We start from the raw sequence: 23,328 nt of genomic DNA, 5'->3' as shown, positions 1-23,328 counted from the left end.
GAAGGGGCTGGAGTCCAAGACAATCTGCATGCTCAGATTGCGTCTTCACGAGGAGAAAGGATGCATTTGTAACCCAAGTATCTAAAAAGCATGAGGGAATACTGCAGTGAAGGGGCAACTGTGAAGCTTTTATGAGCAAAAGTCAAAGATGCTGTAGCAGAAACCTTGACCTAGTAATGAACGTGAAAAAAAAGTGGTTTTCACTGGACTTTAACCTTGCTTTAACTCTTAATGAAGACAAAGTGGTCCATAAACCTATGTGCTATGCCCATGGTTTCCCAATGCTGGTTTGCAAACACGGCTCACCGTGTCACGGTATCTTTCCTTCTTTGGGGGGTGTTTTCTGGCAGTCTGGACAAGCAGTAAGCTCAGGCTAATCGCAACAGCCGCCGTGAAAGCAAAGAGGGCAGTCAGCTCCTTTTCAGGTCTCCTAAGGAGAGCTGGACGCCCTTCAGCCGACCACCACAGGGAGGGGAAGCAGGGACAATGGCATCCCTCAGGCTCCCCTCCCGGTTTTCCTCTTCTTTGCCAGTCCCCGGGCTTTTTATAGTGTTGGTAGGGTGGGAGGCGGCCTTCGGCCGTTGATTCTTTGGGCAACCCAACAACGGATTTGCAGCCGCTTCCTCAGTACTGGAGCACGTTGCCTCACCGAGGCAACTGCTGCGCCCGCCGCTGCCACCGCCTCCCGCAGCCGGTCCCCCAGCGGGCGCCGCCCCGGCCGTTACCCGCCCCTCGGCCACGCCCCCGCCCGCGGCACCTGGCTCCCTCACGGTGCCTCAGGGCTCGCCCGGCCCCGCCCCACCCCGCCCCGCGCCGCCCGGCCCCGCCCCGCGCCGCCGCGTCCGTTGGGGCTCGCGCTGCCGGTTGGGCCCCGGCCAGCGCCGCCGCCCGGCGCCGCTGCTGGGGCCGGGGCCGGGGCCGGCGCGGGAGGAGGATGCGGCGGTTCGTGCGGGTGGCGCTGCTGTGCCTGGGCTGCGGCGTGTGCTCGCTGCTCTACGGCTTCAGCCAGCTGGCCGTCTCGCTGGAGCAGGAGCCCGGCGGCGGCCGGGAGCTGCAGGCCCGAGACCCCGCCGCGGCCGGCGGGAGGCGGCGCGCAGGCGGCGCCCGGGCGGCGGCGGCGGGGAGCGCGGGCCGAGGCGAGGCGGAGGCCCCGGTGGCGGCCAGGTAGGGGCTGCGCAGCAGCGGAGGACGGAGCCGGGCGGGCGAGGCGCTGTGGGCGGGCGGTGCTCCCCCCCCCCGACATTCCTGCGGGGTGGGCCTGGGGGCAGGCGGCGGCCGGGGCGGCGAGCGCGTTGGCCTCCGGCCCGCGGGCGGAGCGGGGCCGAGTGCCCGCCCTCGCCCCCCGCGGCCGGCGCCGAGGCGCCCCCGGCGGCGTCACGGCCGCAGCGCTTGGGCGGAGGCGAAGCGGTCGCTGCCGCCTCTGTCGTCGGCCGGGAAACTGTTGCCCGCTCTGGGAGGGATTGTTTGTATGAGGGCATGGTGCTCTGCGTTCCCCTCTCAGGCGGCTTTGGCGGCTCTTGGGCGGGTTACCGGGGCAATGGCATCCTCAGAGAGGTTAATGTTATTAAAACACACAAAAACAAACGAACAAAAAATCGGAAGTGATGTTGAAGGCCGGCTGATGGGAGCCACGGTAAGCGTAAGGCGAACTCAGGCCCTGCTGGGCTGAGGCCTCCCCTCCCCCCGGGGGAGTGCCCCTGTGGATGGCTGTGCTTCAGCAGAGACCGTGCCGAGTGTGGGCCGTGCTCGGTGTGCGCTGAAGGGCGGTGCAAGACAAAGTAAAAGTCAAAGCTGTAGGGAAGAGTCGTACAGCTTCTGGAGCTGACTTGAGGCTTTACTCCTGTCCTGTGTTACGGACAGCGGTTTTTTTTCTTGTTGCAGTAGGGTAAAATGAGCTGGAGGTTTCATTTTTATTTTCTTTAAGATGCTTTCAAGGCATTACTTAGTTTTAAAGCTGAGGTTGACGATTTTATCAAACATAACTTTAAATGTTTGAGCAAAAATTATTTATCATAGGAAATTTTAAGAAAGTCTTCTCACAGTGAATTGTGAGAAAATACTGGGTAAGCAGTTCATTTCCACAGTTGATTTAAAATGGTGTAAATCTGAGCTGCTCATGCTCTGCATAGCTGTCGGCAGCAATTTTTGTGTGGACAAGTAGTGAGTGAGATTACGGAATAGAAAAATAGTAGTTTTCATTAAAATTAGTTTCATGATCCTGCTCATCTTGTGGCTGCCAGGAGAACAGGGGTAACAAGAAATTTGTTGCTAAAGCTGGAGGAGAGATTAGGATCAGGCCTTTCAGGATCAGCCTTCGTTTAGCTCTGCTTTTAAATTCCACAGCAGCTTAAGGCAATGTAAATTGATGATGCTGTGACTGTCACTTCTTCCCCATGCCGCGCACACTACCTCCTCTCCCCTCCCCTTACAGAACTTGTACTCCTGTGATCACACAAGTGAATTGGCCTAGGGTGCTGCTCTGCCTGAAAACTTTTGTTTGTGGCTGGCTCAGGTCTCTGAATTCAGACTCATCATGTAATTAAGAAAGTGACAGTGCTGGTGCATAGGAGTTATGGAGGAGGGCATTATGAGAGAAGCTCTGATTTAATTGTCTTAAAATGTCATGAAACAGCATTCTGAGTTGCTAGGGGTGGAGCCAGCTGAAATGGGAAAGCTAACTTTTGACTGGTATAACTTCTTCAGAGAATTTTTTTTTTCTTTCTGTGCTTTGGCTTTAGTTTAAATTCATAAATTCATGGTTTATGACTTGGAAAAACATGAGGATTTTTCTTTCTCACTTCCAGTTCATGATTAAAAATTCATCATGAAAGTTGATATCTATGACTTCTAAATAATGTGGTAACTAGAAGAAAATGAATTTATATTAGCAGCTTTATGTAGTATTTCATTGATGTAAAAATCGGGGAATTGTGAGGGAAAATTTATATGTATCTAGCACTTGTTTTACTAAGGAAAACTAGTATACAAGAAGAAAACTTATCAGGTAAAATATGGGAATACGAGTTACTTGCACTGAAATTACTTGCGTATGCCTTACGCTCCTGGTTAGCAAAAGAAGAATGAGGTCTATTTTAAAAGCTACACTTAGGTCAAGGGAAAAATCTCACAAGGTGCAAGAAGCTTCTTGCTGCATTAACTGCAATGAGATATAATCCATGCTGTGTGGCAACGTGGAAAAGCTTTACAAACCAAATTATTTTCTGAAGGTCTAAATTCCGTAAATAATTCATACGCATATAGATTTTCATCTCTTTGCAAAATCAGAGTCTGTCTGATATAAATTCCATATAAGCTGCTGTTACATGGAAAGGGCAGAAAGATGTTCATCCTGACATAAATTCCTGAAGTCTTATATGTTGTTTATACAAACAGTATGTGCATAACTGAAGTGCAAGTCAGCCCCTTAGAGCAGTCCCTTAGATTTTTTTATGTAAGGAAAAATTCTATCCTGTGTCAGTTAAGAAGTGACCTAGTGAACGTTCATTTAGATGCAAGTTTCAGTTATTCCTAAGCATTAAATCATGCGTTATGTTCTCTCCTGTAATGGATGTTTAGCAATGTGTCAGTGTTTTTCAGTTTTTATACTTGAGCTGTTTTGCTAGTGGAGTTTGAGCATGATAGCTACGTGGCTATTTTATGCCGTCTTCTGACTCTATCTTGCGGTCATATAACATCCTAAAGTACTGATAACTTTACAGAGTAAATTGTATTCAGATAACCTTTTAATCCTTTTGGTTTAACATTTCATATACATTAATAGTAATTTTTGGTAGTGAGCTGCTTTATTTGTTTTCACCGGTCGCTTTGCTAAACTATATCTTGAATTTTAACTGCCAGCTAAAGGCATTTGCACACTCAGCAATGATCTCTTTTCATTCATGAGGGATTTTCTCCCCTGATTAGCTTAGATTGGTACATGACATAAGGCAGAAGGTGCTCAATCATGCTCCATGATGGAAGAAAAAAAGATGAAGGTAAAAATTTCTGGTAAAGTTTTCAGAAGCATGCTTTGAATAAAGCTTCAGAATAGCACACCTGGAATAATTTTGCAAGAGTGATGATGCTTTTAAGTAGAAAATCTTCCATTAAAAAGGGAGTACCATGTTGAAACCAGAATTACGGGTTGAGGCAAGATCCTCCAATAAACACAGTAATTCAGAGGAGCTTGTTGGGCAATCACTATGGTAAGGAGTTGTTTGTTTCAAAGGCTACAGTAGCCTGAGGAGCAAGATGACTAGAAACTAAAAGCTTTTATATTGAAACTTGATATAAATAACTAAGCATTTCAAGAATTTCATATTTAATTCTGAGATTGGATTTTTAGCTGCGAAGAAAGATTAACACGGAAGTTAGTCCTCCTAATTATTCAGGAAAGAAGTAATTAATAGTAAATACTGTCATATATAGTGTCTAACTGAAAAACAGATCTGAAGTTGAAAAATGAAAATATCCAAGCGTCTACTTTCAGAAGCGACAAATTCAGTTAAAAGCCAATATATGTAGTTGATCTTTTTTCTCCTCTGCTAGTGTGACTTATGGAAGGGGAGGAGGAGGAAGGCTGTATATGGATGAAAAAACAGAAAGATTGATACATTCATATCTGCTACATGTATGTCATTTATTAGTATTATCATTTACTGTCCATGGAGTATCCATCAAGTCCATTGTTCTCCACGTACTTTCAGATCAGTGAATTGGAGGACCATAACTCTGCCTCTGAGAAGTGAATATTACTTCAACTTTATTGATATTGTCACTGCAGTTAAGCATATAATGTCCAAAATGAGTGCTATTCTAATGGAAAGTTTGTGAAACACCAGTGATTGGTCTGTAGTTGGTTGCCTGAGTACAGTGAGGTCGGTGAATTTGACCTCACTGTAGTAAAACAGTTTTCAGTTATGATATAGGTTTTCGTCACTTTCTTGTAGCCAAATACACTGTTTGGTTGTGTGACACCCATACTTGACTGTATCTGCCTCTTGCTTTCTAACTATCTGGCCAAAGGGAGAGTTAAGTGGGTTATAGTGCATGGAACAGTGCAGGAAGTATACCCGTAAGCTTAGACAACAGAGTAGAGTGGTTGTGGTTGTAATAGAGTTCTTTCTCTCCTTGCGCTGTATGCAGCTGTCTTTCTCTGTGTCAGAACCTAACCAGCGCTTTCACCAGAATACTTCTGAGCTATTCCCATGCCTTAAGAAATTGGCCTAGAAGCTTCTAAAAGTTTCAAAACATGAGTAAAACTTTTAAAAGGATGAAGCGTTGAGCTATTTGAAGCTGAAATTTCATTTAAAAAAAATCAAGTGAATTTGTTGAAGATGACTAGCAAATCTTATTTTACATAGCAATGTTGTAAACTAATGAAACATTAACTTTTTAACTGGAAAAATATTATGTTCTGTGTCTGACATCTGATCTTAAATTTGGAATCTGCTGTTTCCGTATAATAAAGCTACTGCTTTTCTGACAAAATACGTTCAAACATTCATGATATTGCTGCAGATATTCAGGAAAAATTCTTCAGGAGAATCAGAACTTCTCAATACAACTGGGAGTTGAGCTGAGCTGCTCTTATCTTCTCAACTTGTGACTCCTGCCAGTATGATCAGGACAGAACTAAAAAATGCAGACTTCCTATTTTGCTGCATATTGTAGGATATACTGCAGGAGAGCCACCAAAAGAACTCAGTTAGTCAATTATTGCAGCTGATTAGACTTATGTCATTAATTGAATACTAACAGGAATGCATTAGTCATGCCTCGGATCAGTTGATTGCAACCTTGGCCATTTGGACAAACTGTTAAATTTGCAATGAAGTTATGGTAGTATAAAATACGCTATCTGGCCTGAAAAGTATATTTGATGAAAGTTGTGGTCTCCGTTAGTTGTAAGCCCACCACTGCGCTTAACAAAAATACATTTTTCACCACTTATTTTTGGGGCTTCCTTACGATTAAAACTTGACTTGCTTGAACTCAGGGCCTTAATCTTAGTGAATGTGATTCAGGCATTGGTAAGCATTTTGCACACAAATTTAAGGTTGTCCTGAATCCTTCTTTTCAAGTCATAACTTGGACACCTTTGCTATGACTGGTTGTCTAAAGAAGTGCATTGAACTGGTAAGTGAATCTTTGAGAATGCTTGTCTTTGATCCCAGTGGTTTTAGAGTTTTATATTTTTGTTTTTCTTTTTTTTTTTTTTTTAATATATTTTTGACAATGGTTGGTGTTAGGAGTTGCCGATCCAGCAGTCTGATAAAGATGAGGCTGCTGCAGCTCTGTGACCCCAGGCCTGGCTAGTAGTAAGGCTGTGAATGTATTCCCAGTAGGCACACATGCCCACAGTACCTGTGTACATATCTATTGATATGGTTCGCCACAGAAATCAACACAGAAAACAGCACTTGCACAACTGTAAACAACACAAGCAGCTTGATTTGGTTCTTCCTCTGGCTGATCAGGATAAACGCCTGTTAGTAAATATATATACAGTGTAGATTCCTCTAGTAGCTGGCCTTAGACAGTCTATCCAGTACCTGGCCCCTAGATCCACTGGTCTCCCCAGTTGTTGGCACCGACATCTGCAAACCTGCAAGGCTTGCAGCCCAGCTGCAGTTGCTGGTACTTGGACCTGCTTGCACACACTCACACGTACAGACCCACTGTGGTTCTCTCCAGTAACTGACGTTAGACATTCCCCAGTTGCTGGCCACTGGATAGCTTGGTCTCCCAGTTGCCTCACACACAGGCAAGTAGGTTTCTCCAATAGCTGGTCCAGACCTATGGCCTTAAGAGTAGCCAGCTCCCAAACACCAGTCTCTCTCCAGTAGCTGGCTTGGACCCCCTGATCATTTTGATAGCTAGCTCTCAGCCTCCTAATCCATTGGTAGCTGTTTTGGACCTCCTGGTTCTTCCACTAGCCAACTCAGACCCCCTCTGATCTCTGTAGACTTACAGCCTCCCTGATACCTGGCTCCCAAGCCTCTTGTTCTACTTACTGGCTAGTCTGGTTTGATATTTGCCAGTGATTACACACATGAACATATATGTCCATACAGAATGTGCATACTCTCAGGTCTCTCCGGTTGCTGGCACCCCAGGCTCATGGGCTGCTATGATCTGTGGCCCCTTTTCCAGGTGCTGGTACTTATGCCTCCATACACACACCCATATGCACAGTACAGAGTACTCCTTCACTCAGGAAAAGCAGAAATTGAGTTTAGTAAGGAGACTGTGCTCATGAGGCCAATTGTACTGACGGGCAGGCTGTTCACATGTAACCAGCCCCTTTTTATCCCCTTCTTCTATTTTCCCATGCTTGTTTCACCCCAATTCACCTTGGTCCCTTCCCTAAACATCCTTACTATCATACTTCCTCAAACCCCTTTCTTATTTAATAAGTTGTATATAGTCTTAAAATACTTTTCCCCAGAGACGCATAATAAGCCCTGCACACCCTGTAAGGTGATACAGAGAGCCTCTCCCTTTGACTCATCTGGTGGGTCTCGCACTGTGGGCTGATTACTCTCCTTTGATAAGTCTGGGAGGAGCCTGGTCAGGGTGTTCCATAGGCCCTGATTAGATTACTGAATTTCTTCCACCTGTCATTGTTCCTTTTTTTTTTCTTTGTGCTTATAGAGGTCAGCTTTTAATCACATAATCTAATAGTTAGGAGCAAAATATCCACCTTAATGCTGAAGGTAACTATTCGTGCCTGACTAATGCTCTTTCGGGTAGTAATTGCTGTGCCTGTTTTGATGAAGAGAGTATGCATCTCACTAGCTTTGTAAATCACTTGTGACACCTTATTTGTCTTCTTAGCTTTTCTCAAGTTTATTTTACTAACTTTCAAGTAAAAAAAATCTTGATGAATGGCTTTTTAAATTATATTATTGGGAATAACTATAACAAAATGCCATCTGTTGATTCCAGTGTTTTATTCCTTTCTATGCGAAAGCCTTATGGATTGTTGTAGCATATGATCAGTTGAGAGAGACTTTGATTTGCAGGAAAAAGTCTTAGTCTAGCGTTAGGTAAAATAATGCCCGTGTTATACATGAGTATCTTAACGCAGTAACAGTTCAGTTTTCATTTGAAACAAAGGAAACTTAGGAACCAGGCTGACAACCCTGCTGTATTGTTAAATGGGATATGGGAAAGGCCTAACAGGGAGAAAGCTTAGAAATCACTGTGTTGCAAAGGTGAAGGAGTTCTTTGCAGCAGAAGTGTTGCCTTTCATTCATTACCTGTGGGCTCATTCAGCATTAATTTAAACTTGCCTCTTGCCATGCTGTTCTAGATAAGGTGGTAGCTTAAGGCAGCTGAGAAAAACATAGTGCTCATGATAGCTGGAAGAGGAAACCTCTGTCTAATAAAGAATCTTCCAAAGCAGAAAACTCTTTTTGAGAGACAGTCTATTAATTTACTCTAAAACTAGTGAGAGACAGTTACTTCAAAAAGGTACACAGTGGAGATCATAAAGATTGTTCTTCAGATAAGCAGAAATTCTTAATGTACCTTGAGATCTTTTAGAAACTTCAAAAGCCACAAAGAATAGTGTAAGAAAGAATCTGGCAGAGAGAACTTGTGGTTTATACCATATATTTTCCCCAGAGAAGTGCAAGTATACCAATCAAATCCACATTACCTTTTTTGATACATGGGTATTTATTTGTGGAGACCATTCTTATGTCACAAGATAGAATTATTTCACTAATACTTTCATTTCCATGTGTATCTACAGCATATGAGGATTTCCCAGATCCTCTACCAGAGGACTCCCCCCCTCCCAACGCTTAATGAGGTTTTGTGAAATGCCTTGTGTTCTTATCAGGTCATTTTTCTCAAGTGTCAATCTTAAGAAAAGAAGAAATTATACAGCTTACCATTCCCCATACTACATTAATCTATTAAATCTAGTAAAACATTGGACTTCATAAATTTCGGATGACATTACCAAGATGACACTGATAGATTTGAAACTTGCAGAACTAACTTGCAATACAGTTTTCTGTGCTGTAGTCCTTGAGTATCTTTTTACTATCAAACTTCTGTATGTTTTTTCTTCTTGCCCATGTCTTCCATTCACGCATACTAACCTTCAAAGGAGGGTAAACACTGTTGGCACCATGCCACCAGGACATAAATATGGAGCGTAGGAAGTCACTCGAGAGTATACCCCTTGCTTTGAAATATTCCACTTTCTCATTTAAGATTTTAAACTTGATGTTGATTTCCTTACCAGAACCTTTGAATATGCACTTCTATTGCTCTTTAAAATATTTCCTCTATTACTGCTGCATAAAATTTTGTGGTGGACCAGTAAAACCTGCTCTTTCAGTTGTTAGCGTAGCACAAATCAAGAAAATATTAGTCTTGTCACTAATATGGAGAAGGAAGACTCACCAGATGTGGTGATTATTTCCATATTGCATTTTGTTATGAAACAATGGAATTCCTTGCCACTGAAAACCCTACTTTTTCCTTAAAAATCATTTTTGCAGGTTTGCATGGAATAAAGGGTCATGGGTGAATAGGGATTTTATTTAAATGGACAATGTTTCTTTGAAAAGGAAATATTTACTCCTCTGCTTGGAATAGACACCTGTGTTGCAAAGGTGAAGGAGTTCTTTGCAGCAGAAGTGTTGCCTTTCATTCATTACCTGCGGGCTCATACTAAGTAGAGAGCATAGAATGACCCTCATAAAAATCCCAACCACTTTGCTTTTCTCTCTGAAAATATGTGAGGTGGAGAGGGGGAAAGGTTAAAGTCAGGATGGGGACCATTCCTTCCTTAAAATAATTCCTTCTAATTGGCACCTAATACCTCCTCTTTTGTGTATATTTTCAACTAGTTTATCATCATCTTAATGAACAGTTGTTTATCCAAGCTCTATTATGTAGGCAATCTTCTGCCCGGTACCTAACTACTCTAGTTATGTTTGAGCTAGAAAATAATCTATTTAACTTTGCTGTAAAATCAGTAACATTTATATAGGTTATTTCTGTCTCATCCTGTTAGGTGTAAGAATTTGTCTGTATCTTTCTGGAATTCCTATTGGATGCTGCCCTCTGATGTTTGTGGAATGAACTGCTTTTGGGAAGCTGCTTTTAGGTAGGCTCTGACATTAAATAGCACTTCATTATTCAATTGCATACAGGTGCAGCTAATAAGTATTTTTGGCTATTTAGCAAGCTAGCAAAGCAAAATAATCGATTGCTTCACATGCATTGTTTTGTGATTATAATAAAATTATCCTCAGCTGAGCTTTTTCCTTCTGTCCTATTAACTATGCTTTTGAACATGTTAGTCTCAAAGTGTTGTTACAAAGAATAAATTTTCTCTATTGTATTACTTCCTTAAATTGAGATTTCCTAACCTTGGTAAAAAAAGTCATCTGAATATAATGAAAAGTTGTTGATGAATTACCATGATGTAACTTTTAATAAAAACTGGCAGGTATGCTTAGTAGTTAAGTCTTAATTTTTTTTTAATTGAAGTTCCTTTATTTTGTAGGATTTCAGGAGAGTATTCATCAAAAAGTGCTGAAACAGCTATTTTCAAATGTGCTTTAAGCTACAGTACGTTAAGATGTATATCATGTCCCTAAAGTTGTATCAAAACATTGAAATTTCTTGTTAAAGATGCAGTTGTTCAGATGCATTAGGTTGTCAGATTATGAAAGCAGCTTGTCAGAAGAGCAAGAAGCTTTAAACTAAATGTGTTCTGTAACTAGCATAGTTCTTTTCAGTATATAACTCATGTTGTAAGTTAATTTTTCTTATATTTAAAATTTGATTAAGCTATCTTTCGATATGGTTATCTCTTCTTGTTTGTTTGAAGCATGACTATTTCTAATAAGCAGAGCAAAAAAAAAAAAAAGTGAGTTTCACAAGACTCTAAACTTTATAGAAAATGATGACCGTGGGAAAAGGACTTTAGATCTGTCCCATGCAACTCTATACTTGTGTGCTTTCAAGTGCCTTTGGGCTTTGCAATTGCAAAGGTGTTGTGGAGGTATTTGAAGAGTAGGTTTAGGCTCATTTAGACTGTTGGTGGACAGTAACTTGGCACTGTTATGTCTGTCTTCCTGCCCTTAGCAGCCTGTGCTTCTTCCTCTTTTGGCACAGGGGTTCATCTGACTTTCCCTTTAGCTGATTTAGCTACTTGAATGAACTCAGATTCACACTTTTTTGCCTCTAAAGGTTAGCGTTTGGGAATTTAGCTCCATTAACCAACTCACTGTGGGATAAACCAAGTATCAGTGCTTTTGTGGTAAAGGGGATGGATACTCTGCTTATCCTTAGCTGAAGGACAGAATGTGATTGCAAGTTTCATCTGTGGGCATCTGAGCCAGTTTAACAGCTATCTTTTGCTGAAAGAGGGGATGATCTCATTATCTGCTGACCCTGTTGCCTGTGGTGATGTAGATAAACCCTCCACAAGACAATATAACTCACTAAAATGGTGGAAAATTTCCCTTCCGGATTTTCCACCAGGCTCAAGGTGAGTAATGGGAACTTGGGGTCCAGCAGTGGAAGGTACTTTGCAGTTCCTTTGCTCATGTATTAAGCTATATCTTATATTATTGTATTAATAGCAATATACATGGGTGTGAAGGCACGTGTGTTGAGGTATGGATTGATAATGGCACAACTGTGCAGTTTCTTTCACGGTAAACAGTTGTCATGCTGAACCCCTAGTATTTGCTAAATTTCATGTTTATAAGTTTTGAAATTAAAAAAACCCCAAACTTTTAAAATGGATAAAAGAGATGTGATGTCAGACATTTCAGATTAATCAAATTTGCTTATTTTAGCAATCAATGTATTAAACAAATACCCTTGTGTTGTGCTGAGCATAGTGCTTGTTGAATTCTTCAGTCAGCTGTCCTAGCTTCAGAGAGGAGCCCTCTCCCCCCAAAGCTTGTTTATTTCTTGCTATGTTTAATAAGCTCAGTTGGTTTCAGAGAGGTGCAGTGAGTGCCAGAACTCAGGTTGCATGAGGAAGAACCTTGGGAAGATGACAGGGAGGAGGAACAAACTCTTTTGGTGGCGGCAAGCAATTATATTGGCTCGGCATCTGAAACTGTTGCATAAGTCTCATTTCATTGTATTTGTTGGAATACCACAGAAGATAGTTACAGTTTTGAGCTTTGGATATGAGTTAGAGTTTTTGCTCAACTCTCAAACAAAATAGCTACATTGTAGTAGGTGCCCTGAGAAGTTGAAGAGCGTGGGCCTTAGTTACTGCAGAATCACAGAATGGTTGAAGTTGGAAGGGACCTTTGGAGATCGTCTTGTCCGACTACCCTGCTCAGGCAGGGTCACCTAGAGCTTGTTGCCCAGGACTGTGCCCATACTGCTTTTGACTATCTCCAGGGATGGAGACTCTACAACCTCTCTGGGCAGCCTGTGCCAGCGCTCAGTCACCCTTGCAGTAAAAAAAGTTTTTGCTTATATTCAGATGGAACTTCCTGTGTTTCAGTTGTGCCCGCTGTCTCTCGCCTTGTCACTGGCACTACTGAATAGAGTCTGGCTCTGTCTTTTTTACGCCTCCCCCCCCTTCAGATATTTAAACACGTTGATAAGATACTCTTCCTGCGAGCCTTCTCTTCTCCAGGCTGAACAAGCCCAGCTCTCTCAGCCTTTCCTCACATGAGAGATGCTCCAGTCTCTTAATCATCTTAGTAGCCCTTTGCTTTACCTGCTCCAGTGACTCCATATCTCTCTTGTACTGGAGAGCCCAGAACTAGACGCAGCACTCCAGATGTGGCCTCACTAGTGTTGAATAAAGGGGGAGGATCACCTCTTGTTGAGGTCCCTTTGAAAGGCAGCGCAACTATGTGGTGTATCAGTTGCTCCTTCCAGCGTTTTATCATCAGCAAACTTGCTGCCGGTTTGCTCTGTCCCATCATCCAGGTCATTAATGAAGACGTTAAATAGGATTGGACCCAGTATTGAGCCCTGGGTACACTGCTAGTTACTGGCCTCCAACTAGGCTTCATGCCACTGATCACAGCCCTCTGAGCTCTGCTATTCAGCTAGTTTTTGATTCACCTCACTGTGCTCATCTAGCTTGTACTTCATCAGCTTGCCTATGAGGATGTTTTGTGAAACAGTGTTAGAAGTCTTACCAGAGTCAAGGTAAACAACATCCACTGCTCTCTTCCTCATCTATCAAGCCAGTCATGCCATTGTAGAAGGCTATCAGGTTGATAGGAGAGAGGTACATAGAGACCTCAGTATGACTCACGCTATAGTTAATTCAACATCACTAGGAATCTGTGAGCTCTGAGCAGTTGATGGTTCTAATACTGGAAAATACAGATTTTGTCTCAAGTTCATCGGTACAAGATTCTTTTTTTTTGCATGTGCTGTATGAGGGAAGGATCTTGGAGCTGTTCTGCCCCTATATTTGTTATCACCATCCCAAATATCAGCACTGTTCAGACAGAAGTTGTGTTATCTTAAGTTGTGTTATGACTTTTGATATTTGGTGCAGAAATGAGGAAGCATGAAATCGATTTTACATGTGGTGGTATATATTTCACCCAAAGCTTTCACAAATGCTGATAAAGATAATATGGCCTCAGGTTTGATAAGAGCTGGATGATGCTTATCTTTTCTGGTATGCCTTTCAAGGTGACCCAGTATCATCTAGGCTGGTATAACTACTGTTCATCTCTGCCTAAGATTCAGATTAAGAAGTTGTTCTTAAAGAGATCATTACTGTAGCTGCCTGACTCTAGTTGTTGTTTCTTCTAAGTGTTTTTTAGCTTGCATTGCCTATTAGAAGTTTCACTTTTTTTCAAGTATAGTGAGGTCCTGAAGGTGTGGCTAAATTACAATGAATTATGACAGTCTCGAAAAACAAGACTTTTTTCTAAACTAGCTAGCTCATTGGAGAAGGGGCCTTTGAACTTTTATAGTAGACTTTAAAATGACTAGTTAATGTATTGTAATTTCAGACCTGATGTTCTAGTTGAGTTTGTGATTGAATACATGACATTGGGACATCTTATACACTGATATCATTAGAATACTTCCACAAAATAATCTCTGATTGTGATCTAATTGTAGTTCAGTGCTGCAGTAAAAAGTTAAGAAGCTGGGGAAAAAATAGGTTTTCCTCACTTTCAAATCCAGATAATTTCTGTAGATACCTTGATCCTACTCTTTATAAATGTGGGACTGATTTAACAACTATTTAACAGTTGCTTTTCAGCCTGTTTGGGTTTTGTTGCCTTCTCCTTGCTCTGCCAGTTTGCTTTTCTTCTGGTGACTAAACGCTGCTGGGTCAGGTTCCTTAACGTTTGATTTAAACTTAAAAAAAAAAAAAATAAGTGAGGCATCTATATTCTACTCACATACCCACCATTTGTTCTTCTGAGATGTATCAGGGTATAGTTTAATATAGCCAAATTTGAAGTAAAACGGGATTATAGGAAAATGTTTGCTTTGCCTGTTCTAACCAATATGATTTGCATTTTTCATGCTAATTGTCAGAAGACTTGTATGGGGAAAATATTTACATTGATCATGTGGTTAGCTTTTTATACAAAAGAAAACAAATTTGCAATAGCCTTTTATTTCTTCTTTTCATAAGGATAAACCTCTTTCAGCACAGCTGAACAAGGCATCCTGAGTTATTTGGTTAAAGTATTAAGGAAAGTTAGTTAAATGAAGGTGAGGAAGGAGTGAGAGACTCTAATAAGCAGCCTTCTTTAGGGAGTTCCATATTGCACGCTTAATGGTGGCTTGCTAGACAATGCAAAGAAGTGATCAAAAAAAAAGAAAAAAACCTAGGACTGTAGTTGAATATCAGAACCAGTGTAGGAAAGCCATTTTTTTGAGGTAGAATAATTACAAATTTTTTCTGTAACTTATTAACAATTTCTTATGTCCTAATATTACTATTGTCTAATATAGTAGGTGTTGTATGTTAAAAGAAGTGGTGCAAGTTAGGATGATGGCAGTTTTCTCACCAGCTGACAGATATTTGAAATTGTTCAGACTCCTGCAGTTTTATTACATGTGTCCTCAATGGACTAGACTAAATTTTTGAAAGAACAACATCTACGGATGTGAATTTATTGCTACAATCATCCATAGTTTTCTGTGCTCTCGATACCTCTATCCTAATCTTTTCGTCCTTGGCTTTCCAAGCTATGTTAAGGAAATAAGAGAGGTCAGCTTGACTGCCAGTGAAGTTTTGCAGGGAGCCCCCTGATAATCCCTAGGCATGTTTTTCCTAGCAGCAGCAGTTGTTAGCAGGAGATCCACAGGCAGTAAAAGGAACTCTAGTGCATAAAATTTTAAGGCAGAATTAAGGCTGGCTGTAGTTCCTTCATGGCTTTTTGTAATACCAGTGCCACTGTATTTGAATGTGCTTTAAAAAAGGAGAAGAATAAAATTACGTTCAATTTCATTCGCAACTCTGAATGATACCCAGGTCACAGTAGATGTTGTAGTATTTCTGCTGTTCTGGAAGGTTTGGAGCTCTGAAGAAAAGGCAGTATGTACATACAGCAGAAGAAACTGTTCTACTGTGACTTCAGTAAAGCAGGCTGAGACTAGGACAGGCTTAAGGGTCACAAATTAGATGGAGTTGTATACAGGATTGGTTACGTCTGTCTGGCTGTTGCTGAGGGTTTAGTATCCTTTGATTAGTGCTCTCAATCTGTTACATATACAAAGAATAGAAGAGCTCTGTCTGAAACATATGCAATAGACCGTGAGTTCAGTACTTTTTGGAAAGTCTAGGGGGCGGAGCTAAGATATTGATGGAGTGGGTGGGTATTTTAACTTAAGATATATATATTATTTTCCAGGAAGTTAGGATGAGACACAGCGAAGGTTCCGGAAAGGTACAGCCAGGAAAAACATAACTCTGTAGCTTACTAGTAAATTATTACTTCATATTTTTTAAATAACACTAGAAATGCTAATTTAATATACAGTCTGTCATGCTATATCTCTTTAAACATAATATAGTATCAGATTGAATGAGCAAATCCAGCTGTATTCTTCTATCAGAAGTTGTTAACCACACAATAGAATTAGTCAGTACAGAATATATACCTACACTTCAACATAGAAATACTTCATGGCCGGGCTTACACCCTAGCTCATATTACTGATGAGCAGTATGTTTTAAAGTATGTATTTTTGCTCTCATAGTGTCAAAGTAGAATGTTTTTTAATGTGTTCCTAAACTGGGAATATTTTTGACTCTCTTGAGTGATTTATTTTCTGTTCTTTTTGGTGTCCTACCACTGATTTCAAATTGGAACCCTCAAATAAAGATCTCTGATTTGTCCTTAAACACCCAGCTCACCAATCCTGTCATGATTTCCGGCTCAGTTTTGGGCTAGAGGTACATTTTGTGCTTTCACCCTTCCATTTTAATTATCAGAAGATTTTTTTTCTTTATAAGCTAGGGCTCCCACTTTAATTTTCAAGTTTTTCTTACTAGTCCATCAAAAAGCCTTACCAAAATGCATGTTTTGTATCTCATTTTGTTGTTGCTCTTTCCAACTTCTCCACTAAGTCCTTCTACAGCAGTACATCAGGCTGCTAGTAATTAGAGACGTGCATATAAAAATCTGTATTTTGAAATTTTTCATGTTGCCTCTGGACGTTGTTTTGAAAGTATCTCCCAAAATACTGGAAAAAATGTTTGGGAAGTATCACTTCAAAAAAAATTGCATGTTTCAGAACCTAGATTTGAAATTCAACAAGTGGATTGCTCTGATAGCAGAACTGTGAGGTTTCCCATATCCTTGTGAAAACTTGCTCAGATTCAACAAGTTAGAATTTTCCTAAAATACTTTTATTTTGCTCATAGTCAGCTTCATTATGGAATATCTAATAAAACTATATCATCTGAATAATCTTTTTGCATTATATGTTACAACACCTAAGGTGCTATGAAATGGCTTCCTCAGTGAGCAAGATTCTCCTTATACTGTCTTCTGGTGAGGTAATTGCATGGCTAACTGCAGTGGAGAGCAATGAGGAGAAGAAGGGAGAAAGGGTTGGAGAAGGCTGTAACGTCAGGAGGGAGAAGCAGAGAAGGAAGCAGTTGAGGGCAGATAACTTTGAAGGGGCATCAGGGAGGGCCCAAAGTCATGCATAGTATAGAAGAGAGGAATGAGACAGTAGTCATGACATAGATAACAGGCTTTGCTGGTGGGGTACGTTAATTCCAACGTTGAGACAGAGCGGAGGTCAGGCTAACAAACTCCTCATGATGCTGCTAGTGGCAGGAGGAGGAAGAAGTGATGAAATGATGCTGGTGGTGGAGGATTAGCACAAGAGTAGTAAGTAGTGGCCCTACTGGATGGAAGTGGGGCAGTGATTTCCAGATGGGAGTGGAGTGGAGTATATGAAGAAAGAGGAGCAGTACTGAGGCCTGATTATAAAAATAGTTGTGATTGCTAGTGGCTGTGTGCAGGTGAGTCATATGCAGCTTGTAATCACTAAAGAACGTTTCTTCGCACAGTCAGAATGAAACCTGCAATTCTAGAATCTTCCTGCTGCCATATATCTCCTGAGACGTCGTGTGTCTCATCCCTTTCTTAGTAGATGCTCCCCATAGAGAACAATGGCCTTTTCTTTCCAAGGGCTTCTTGCTCCATCTGCTCCAGAGATAAAGCTTTGTATTGTGGGCTTAGGGATTTGTGTCTAGCTGTTTTGAAAATGGAAATCTGATTGAGTTTATTATTTTTTTTCTGAAGTGTTTTACCTTTTTAAAAAGATACTTGTTTAAGCACAGAATAAAAAATTTGAACTCAAAGTCCATGGACTCAAAGAACAGATTGCATGTGCCCAAAGTCACTGTAAAGGCATTATGATATGATCAGATTGGTTTTGGTACTTTGTTTAGAAACCTTTTGTTTGCAGATGTCACTGGATGTAGAAATAGTCAAATACAGTCTTGGAACTTCAGTGTTGTGTTTTAGAGCTGTTTTGGCATAGTTTTTTATCATGCCTTATTCATGGAAAGCAGTGTGTTACATGTAGTTTAGGAACTTGACTTTCAGCTATGCAGTTTATGTAGGTTGTACCCTTATTTATCACAGGAACTTGCAATATCACTGTAGGCTCTCATGACCTCAGGACTTAATTGTTGTAATTCCCTTTTCAGTGGATTAGTGATGAGGCTAATCTGCTGCTTGCAGCTTGTTCAGAATGTAGCAGTGTAATCATTTGTGAGTCTCAGCTACCCTGATCGCATTCAACTTGCTTTGCTTCTTTACATCAGCTACCTACTTCATGGTAGGTTAAATTAGCTTTATTCATGTATAAAGGTCTTAATGGCATGCCTCAGTCACAGTTCTATTTTATATTTTTTTTTCTGTTAACCTGAACTAATATTTCAGGTTTTGCTATAACTTTTCTAGTAGAATTCAATCTGTAGATGAAATCATCTGAATGTAGATGTGTGCATATAGGTAGCTGTGTCAAGCAGGTCTTAAACTGCGCTTATAATTGAAAGTGTAATGATGATCCAGGTGACCAGCCATTAAATTGCTGAAATATAAGCGCCTGGTGCATTTGAGAAGCATTAGGGTATTCTAAACATGTTCATAGGACTATTTGATATAACGTGATCTTTGAGACACCCTTGTCCTTTTGGACTGGCACCTGGAGGTCAGGTAGGATATTCTATGGCATATTAAATAGACCTATGTCCATGTTAATCAATTGAATCAAGCCCTAGATGTTTACTTTGAAGCAAGATGAATTGCTGTCTAGGCTCCATTGCCTGTTCTCTAGGTCTTTGTTGGCTATAACGAGAGCTTGGACACAATCTCACATGGCAGCGCCTTCATTTAGATGTCTTAATCTGAATCCTACCTGAGAGATCTTTCTTCCATGTGAATGTTATTAATGCCCCAAACCTTCATAAAGCTTTAACTATAGCATGCAGTCAGTCTTAAGTCAATCTTAAATTGGTGGATTTTGTTAGTTCCAGGGCACTTGATCTATCTCAAAGCTCAGAATGTTTTTTAAATGCAGCTACTACCTGTGGCCTCAAACTTTATCAGTTTCACTGAGATATCTTTGCTTATTTTTAACTTCATGAAATTCAAAATTATACTTGTTGGTTTTTTTTTTTTGTGCCTTTGACAATAAAGGTATACTCACATAGTATCTTTTGTCAATTTAAAGGAAAATTTGTACCCAACTTCATCTTTAAACGTGTTTTAATAATAATAAAAAATTGGGTAGAGATTATGTACTAAGAATTGCATCTATTAGTTTTTGTTTCAAAGTATTTCTGTTTTGGCAAGTTTCTAAGAATGGGTAGTATGTTTGCCAAGTGTTTCTCTACTGTTCCTAGCTTAGGGAAAGTCTTTTCTAATTTCAGAGAATCTTCAATCTGTGTAACTTGGAAGGCTGTAATTTAAAGCTTTCAGATGCTAATAGTTCTATTAGCTCCCTCCTCCCTAGTCATGTGCAGATAGCTCAAGTGTAGAATATTTAACTGTTTTAACTGTTGACTTTGAGTTGATCTATGTTTAATACCTTTGAATGCTTTTCTTGCTAGTTGGATATGAAATCCAGAAGAAAACAGTTTTAGATTTAATATATCCACAGTGCTTGTGCCAAGCTAATGCAATTTACCTGATGATTAATTTTAGCCTACTTTGTTAACATAATGAAATAGTTTTTAAATGTACCCTGTATAATAAATACCATATGCTTTTCACCATAACTGTGGACAGCTGACTTGAGGGTGAAATGACTTCCCAGCACCCAAATCTTGTAGTGGTTTAGCTCCAAGGATGTGAGCGTAACACGTGATCAGGGTACCTGAGAAATACTTCAGAACCTCTGGGAGCACCAGGACATTCTGTTCTACCTTTTAAGCTGTTACCTTCCCACATCCCAAACCAAGCTATACACCCGTGGAACAGAAGGAGAGGAGAAATCTTTTTGTCTTTTGCTTGTGCTTAGCAGAAGCCCCGAAACATGGGTTTGACTTAATGACTTACTGGAGCCAAAAATGGACAAAATATACCTAGATCACTCAAAAAGATTCTTTAACAGGACTCTCTGAGCATAGGGGAAGTCTCACTTTTGTTGATGACTTTAACTTATCTGCTGTACTACTACTGCTGTATTTCTCATACATTTCCCCGTCTCTGAACTGAGTAAGGGATAATCCTTGAAGAACGGGAGCAAATGAATTAGCAATTCATGCACAGATTGAATGTGCTATCAGCCTTTCACGTCTTGATGATGTAACTTTAAATGATCTTTCTGTTAATGTACCTGTTTTGATGGAATTCCTTGCTAATAATGGATAGTAAGTTTTATAATAAACTAAATGTTTGTATTTTTCATATCTAGTTTTTGTACAGATCTTCCATCCCTTGTTTCTCCCTCGTGGGCTGGGGTGGTGGGAGTGGAAATGAGAGTAGTTCAACTTAAACTTAAACCTACAGATGAGGTGTAACACTGCAGCTTTGTATGTTCTGTTTCAGTTTTCCTTTGCTGATGTAATTAAGAGAAAGGATATTTTGTTAGATTGTGTGCTTCAGTAAATAGAGCTTTTGTTAAGCCTGTGCCAAGGAAGTGTCAATTGAAAAAATATTTTTATGTCAGATATGATTATATGAAAACACATCCTTCTGAGAAAATGCATCTAGCAGTGGTTGCCTGTGGCGAAAGACTGGAAGAGACTGTTACTATGTTGAGATCAGCAATTATTTTCAGCATCAGACCTCTCCAGTTTCATATTTTTGCTGAGGACCAATTGCACAAGAGTTTCAAAGACATAGTAAGTACCCAAATCATGTTGTTATGTATTACTCCAACCATACTACAAATCAATTAAATACATTTCTGCTAACGTGGGTGATAGTTGTTGGATGTAGTGGCAAAAATGCAGAGCTCTAAAAATAAGTTAACATGCAGGTCTTTTGTAACACTGGATGGGGATTTTAAACTTTTTTTCCTAACCTTCTTGCTTTGTGACTTTGAATTTCTTAAATAGAAGCTTGATGTTCAGAACAGAAATGAATTACCTTCTCGAGAGCTTATTTAAAATTATTTTTTTGAGAGAAAATAGAAATCTATCCTTTTATATCCATGCACTTACAGTCCGAGTTGGCCTTATGTTGTCTAAACAAAATGAAACACCAGTCCCTGAAGGTAGTAGACACCAGTTCGTGAAGGTGGTAGATGTGGTTATGTCTTATTTTAGTAACTTTCAGTTAATGAATGTAACATTATGACCAGAGTGGCATTATTAGAATTATACTAATTCACATCTGTGAAGGGTTTTCCTATTTTTGTGCTTGAAATGGCATCCTTTGAGTAATTATGCCAAAGTTGGATGAGGTTATTTTAGTTTGAGACGGACTTAATTGATGGAAACTAGTTAAAAGGAAAAAGTAAATGTTTTATTTGATGTATTTAATTTTTGTAAATACTAATGTATTTTACTTTTTATTTGTTCTTACTTTTGTGTGTCGTCTTTGATTTGTTTTCATCATAGTGCCCTGCAGATGCCACTTTCGGTTCAAGCCTTTTGAATATATGACACTTTTTTGGTAGTTTGGGAAGCATTTCTATTTTGAGAGAGAGGAGTTGCAGTTGTGTTCAGTTATCATTTTAAATGGGAAATGATTTCTTTTTTATTATAGAATTGAACTCAAGTATATGTTCTCTCTTTTTCCCCCAGCTTGATGACTTCCCCTATGAAGGAAAAGTTAATTACACGCTATATCCAATAACATTTCCAACTGAGAGTGCTGCAGAATGGAAGAAATTGTTTAAGCCATGTGCTTCACAAAGGCTATTCTTGCCAGTAAGTTTAATCTCCAATAGGACAGTACATACATCTGCTTAGGAATTGTCAAGCTCTCTTTGTTAATCTAACTTTTTTTTTTTTTAATGAAAAACTATTACTCCTAAAAATTATTTCTGTGACATCCTCCAAAAACACTCTGAATTTAACCTTATTCTTCTGTGACAGTAATACACTATGGAATAAAATTCCTTTTCTCACTTGCTCCGTTGCACAGTATCCTCAATGAGTGGTGTCTGACCTTTAGCAGGTCATGTCATTCTCTCAGAGGTAAGAGAAGTTTGTCACACCCCATCTCCTCATTTATTTGGAAAGCTTCCTGCCTGCACAGGTCTGAAGTGTCAGAGAAAAATGGAAAAAGTAGTAGGCTATTATAGCCAGTGTTTCACGCAGCCTTTTCTTTGCTGATATAAGACTCCTCAAAAATTGTACTTCAGGCTAGATGAATTGTAGCAGTGGCAGCCATCTCCCAAATACTCTCTTTTCTTTGACTCCCTAACACTTCTCTCATTGTTTGACCGGAGGCATGGGGAAACAAGGGAGCAGCAGGAATCAGTGAGGGAGCAGCTCCTTTTACTGTAGTGTTTCACTTGGCCCACAACCTGCTCCCGAGGAGCCCCAGGATATAAAATATGGACTGAGTGCCATTGTGTTACTGTCCTACATAAAAAACCTCTCTTTCATTCTACAAAAATTGTCCAAAATGAGAGAAGAGGGTATGGTAACAAATTTTTGGCTGCAAGCTGTTAATCTAAAGTGAATTTACTTGCAGACGACAAAAATATATTGAACTTTATTATGGAAGGGAGTGGAATGGCAGTTAATTTTCCCCACACATAACTCAGTATTATGAAAAGAAGCTCAATAAAACTGTTTAAAAATTTGGTTTTAAACTTCTTTCCCTCACAGTTAATCCTCAAAAATGTGGATTCGTTATTGTATGTTGATACTGACATCCTATTTTTGAGACCTGTTGATGATATTTGGTCTTTTCTGAGAAAGTTCAACTCCAGTCAGATTGCTGCAATGGCACCAGAACATGAAGAACCTCGTATTGGGTGGTATAATCGCTTTGCTAGACATCCGTTTTATGGAGTCACTGGAATAAATTCTGGAGTCATGTTGATGAATATGACGCGTATCAGAAGAAAGTATTTCAAGGTATGTTTGTTGCTTTCATTACATTTTCAGTGTCTGTACCTCTTTTAATTCTAGTCATGTTTCAAATTCAGGTAGAACAGTAATTTTCAAAATATCTCCTTGTCTTGTAGTTGGAATAAAGCTGTAAAAGTAAGCTATGTTTAGACTGGTGGCTAGCTTGTATTTTTTTTTTTTTTTTTAAAGTATCGTTCACTATAAACATGAAATACCTGCCTCTTAAATCTACTTTGTTTCTTTTCTGAATTCTGGAAGATCATGTGACTTGATGCCATCTACTGCTGTAAATTATTTTTGTCACTAGACATTTTACTGTTTTCACTTCA

At 40.0% G+C, this 23,328-nt stretch overlaps 1 protein-coding gene across 4 annotated transcripts in view; it reads left to right on the top strand.

The window, feature by feature from the left end:
* Window positions 1-934: 934 nt before the first annotated feature.
* GXYLT1 (glucoside xylosyltransferase 1) overlaps window positions 935-23,328 on the top strand; it is a 35,419-nt gene continuing 13,025 nt past the window's right edge. For 2 of the 4 annotated variants that reach the window (XR_011139375.1, XM_068933564.1), the window contains exons 1-5: window positions 935-1,164; window positions 10,040-10,132; window positions 20,638-20,812; window positions 21,719-21,844; window positions 22,754-23,005. Coding sequence is in view for 2 of the 4 variants with exons in the window: in XM_068933564.1 (XP_068789665.1) it covers window positions 935-1,164; window positions 10,040-10,132; window positions 20,638-20,812; window positions 21,719-21,844; window positions 22,754-23,005 (876 nt within the window). In the remaining 2 variants the exon portion in view is untranslated. The remainder of the gene's footprint in view (window positions 1,165-10,039; window positions 10,133-20,637; window positions 20,813-21,718; window positions 21,845-22,753; window positions 23,006-23,328) is intronic. The other 2 variants (XR_011139376.1, XM_068933577.1) reach the window with 1 other exon arrangement.

Source organism: Struthio camelus, chromosome 1 (genome assembly GCF_040807025.1).
Source record: "Struthio camelus isolate bStrCam1 chromosome 1, bStrCam1.hap1, whole genome shotgun sequence".
NCBI classification, from domain to species: domain Eukaryota; kingdom Metazoa; phylum Chordata; class Aves; order Struthioniformes; family Struthionidae; genus Struthio; species Struthio camelus.
The sequence above is the reverse complement of the archived record's forward strand: the minus strand, read 5'-3'. Positions and strand labels throughout refer to the sequence as shown.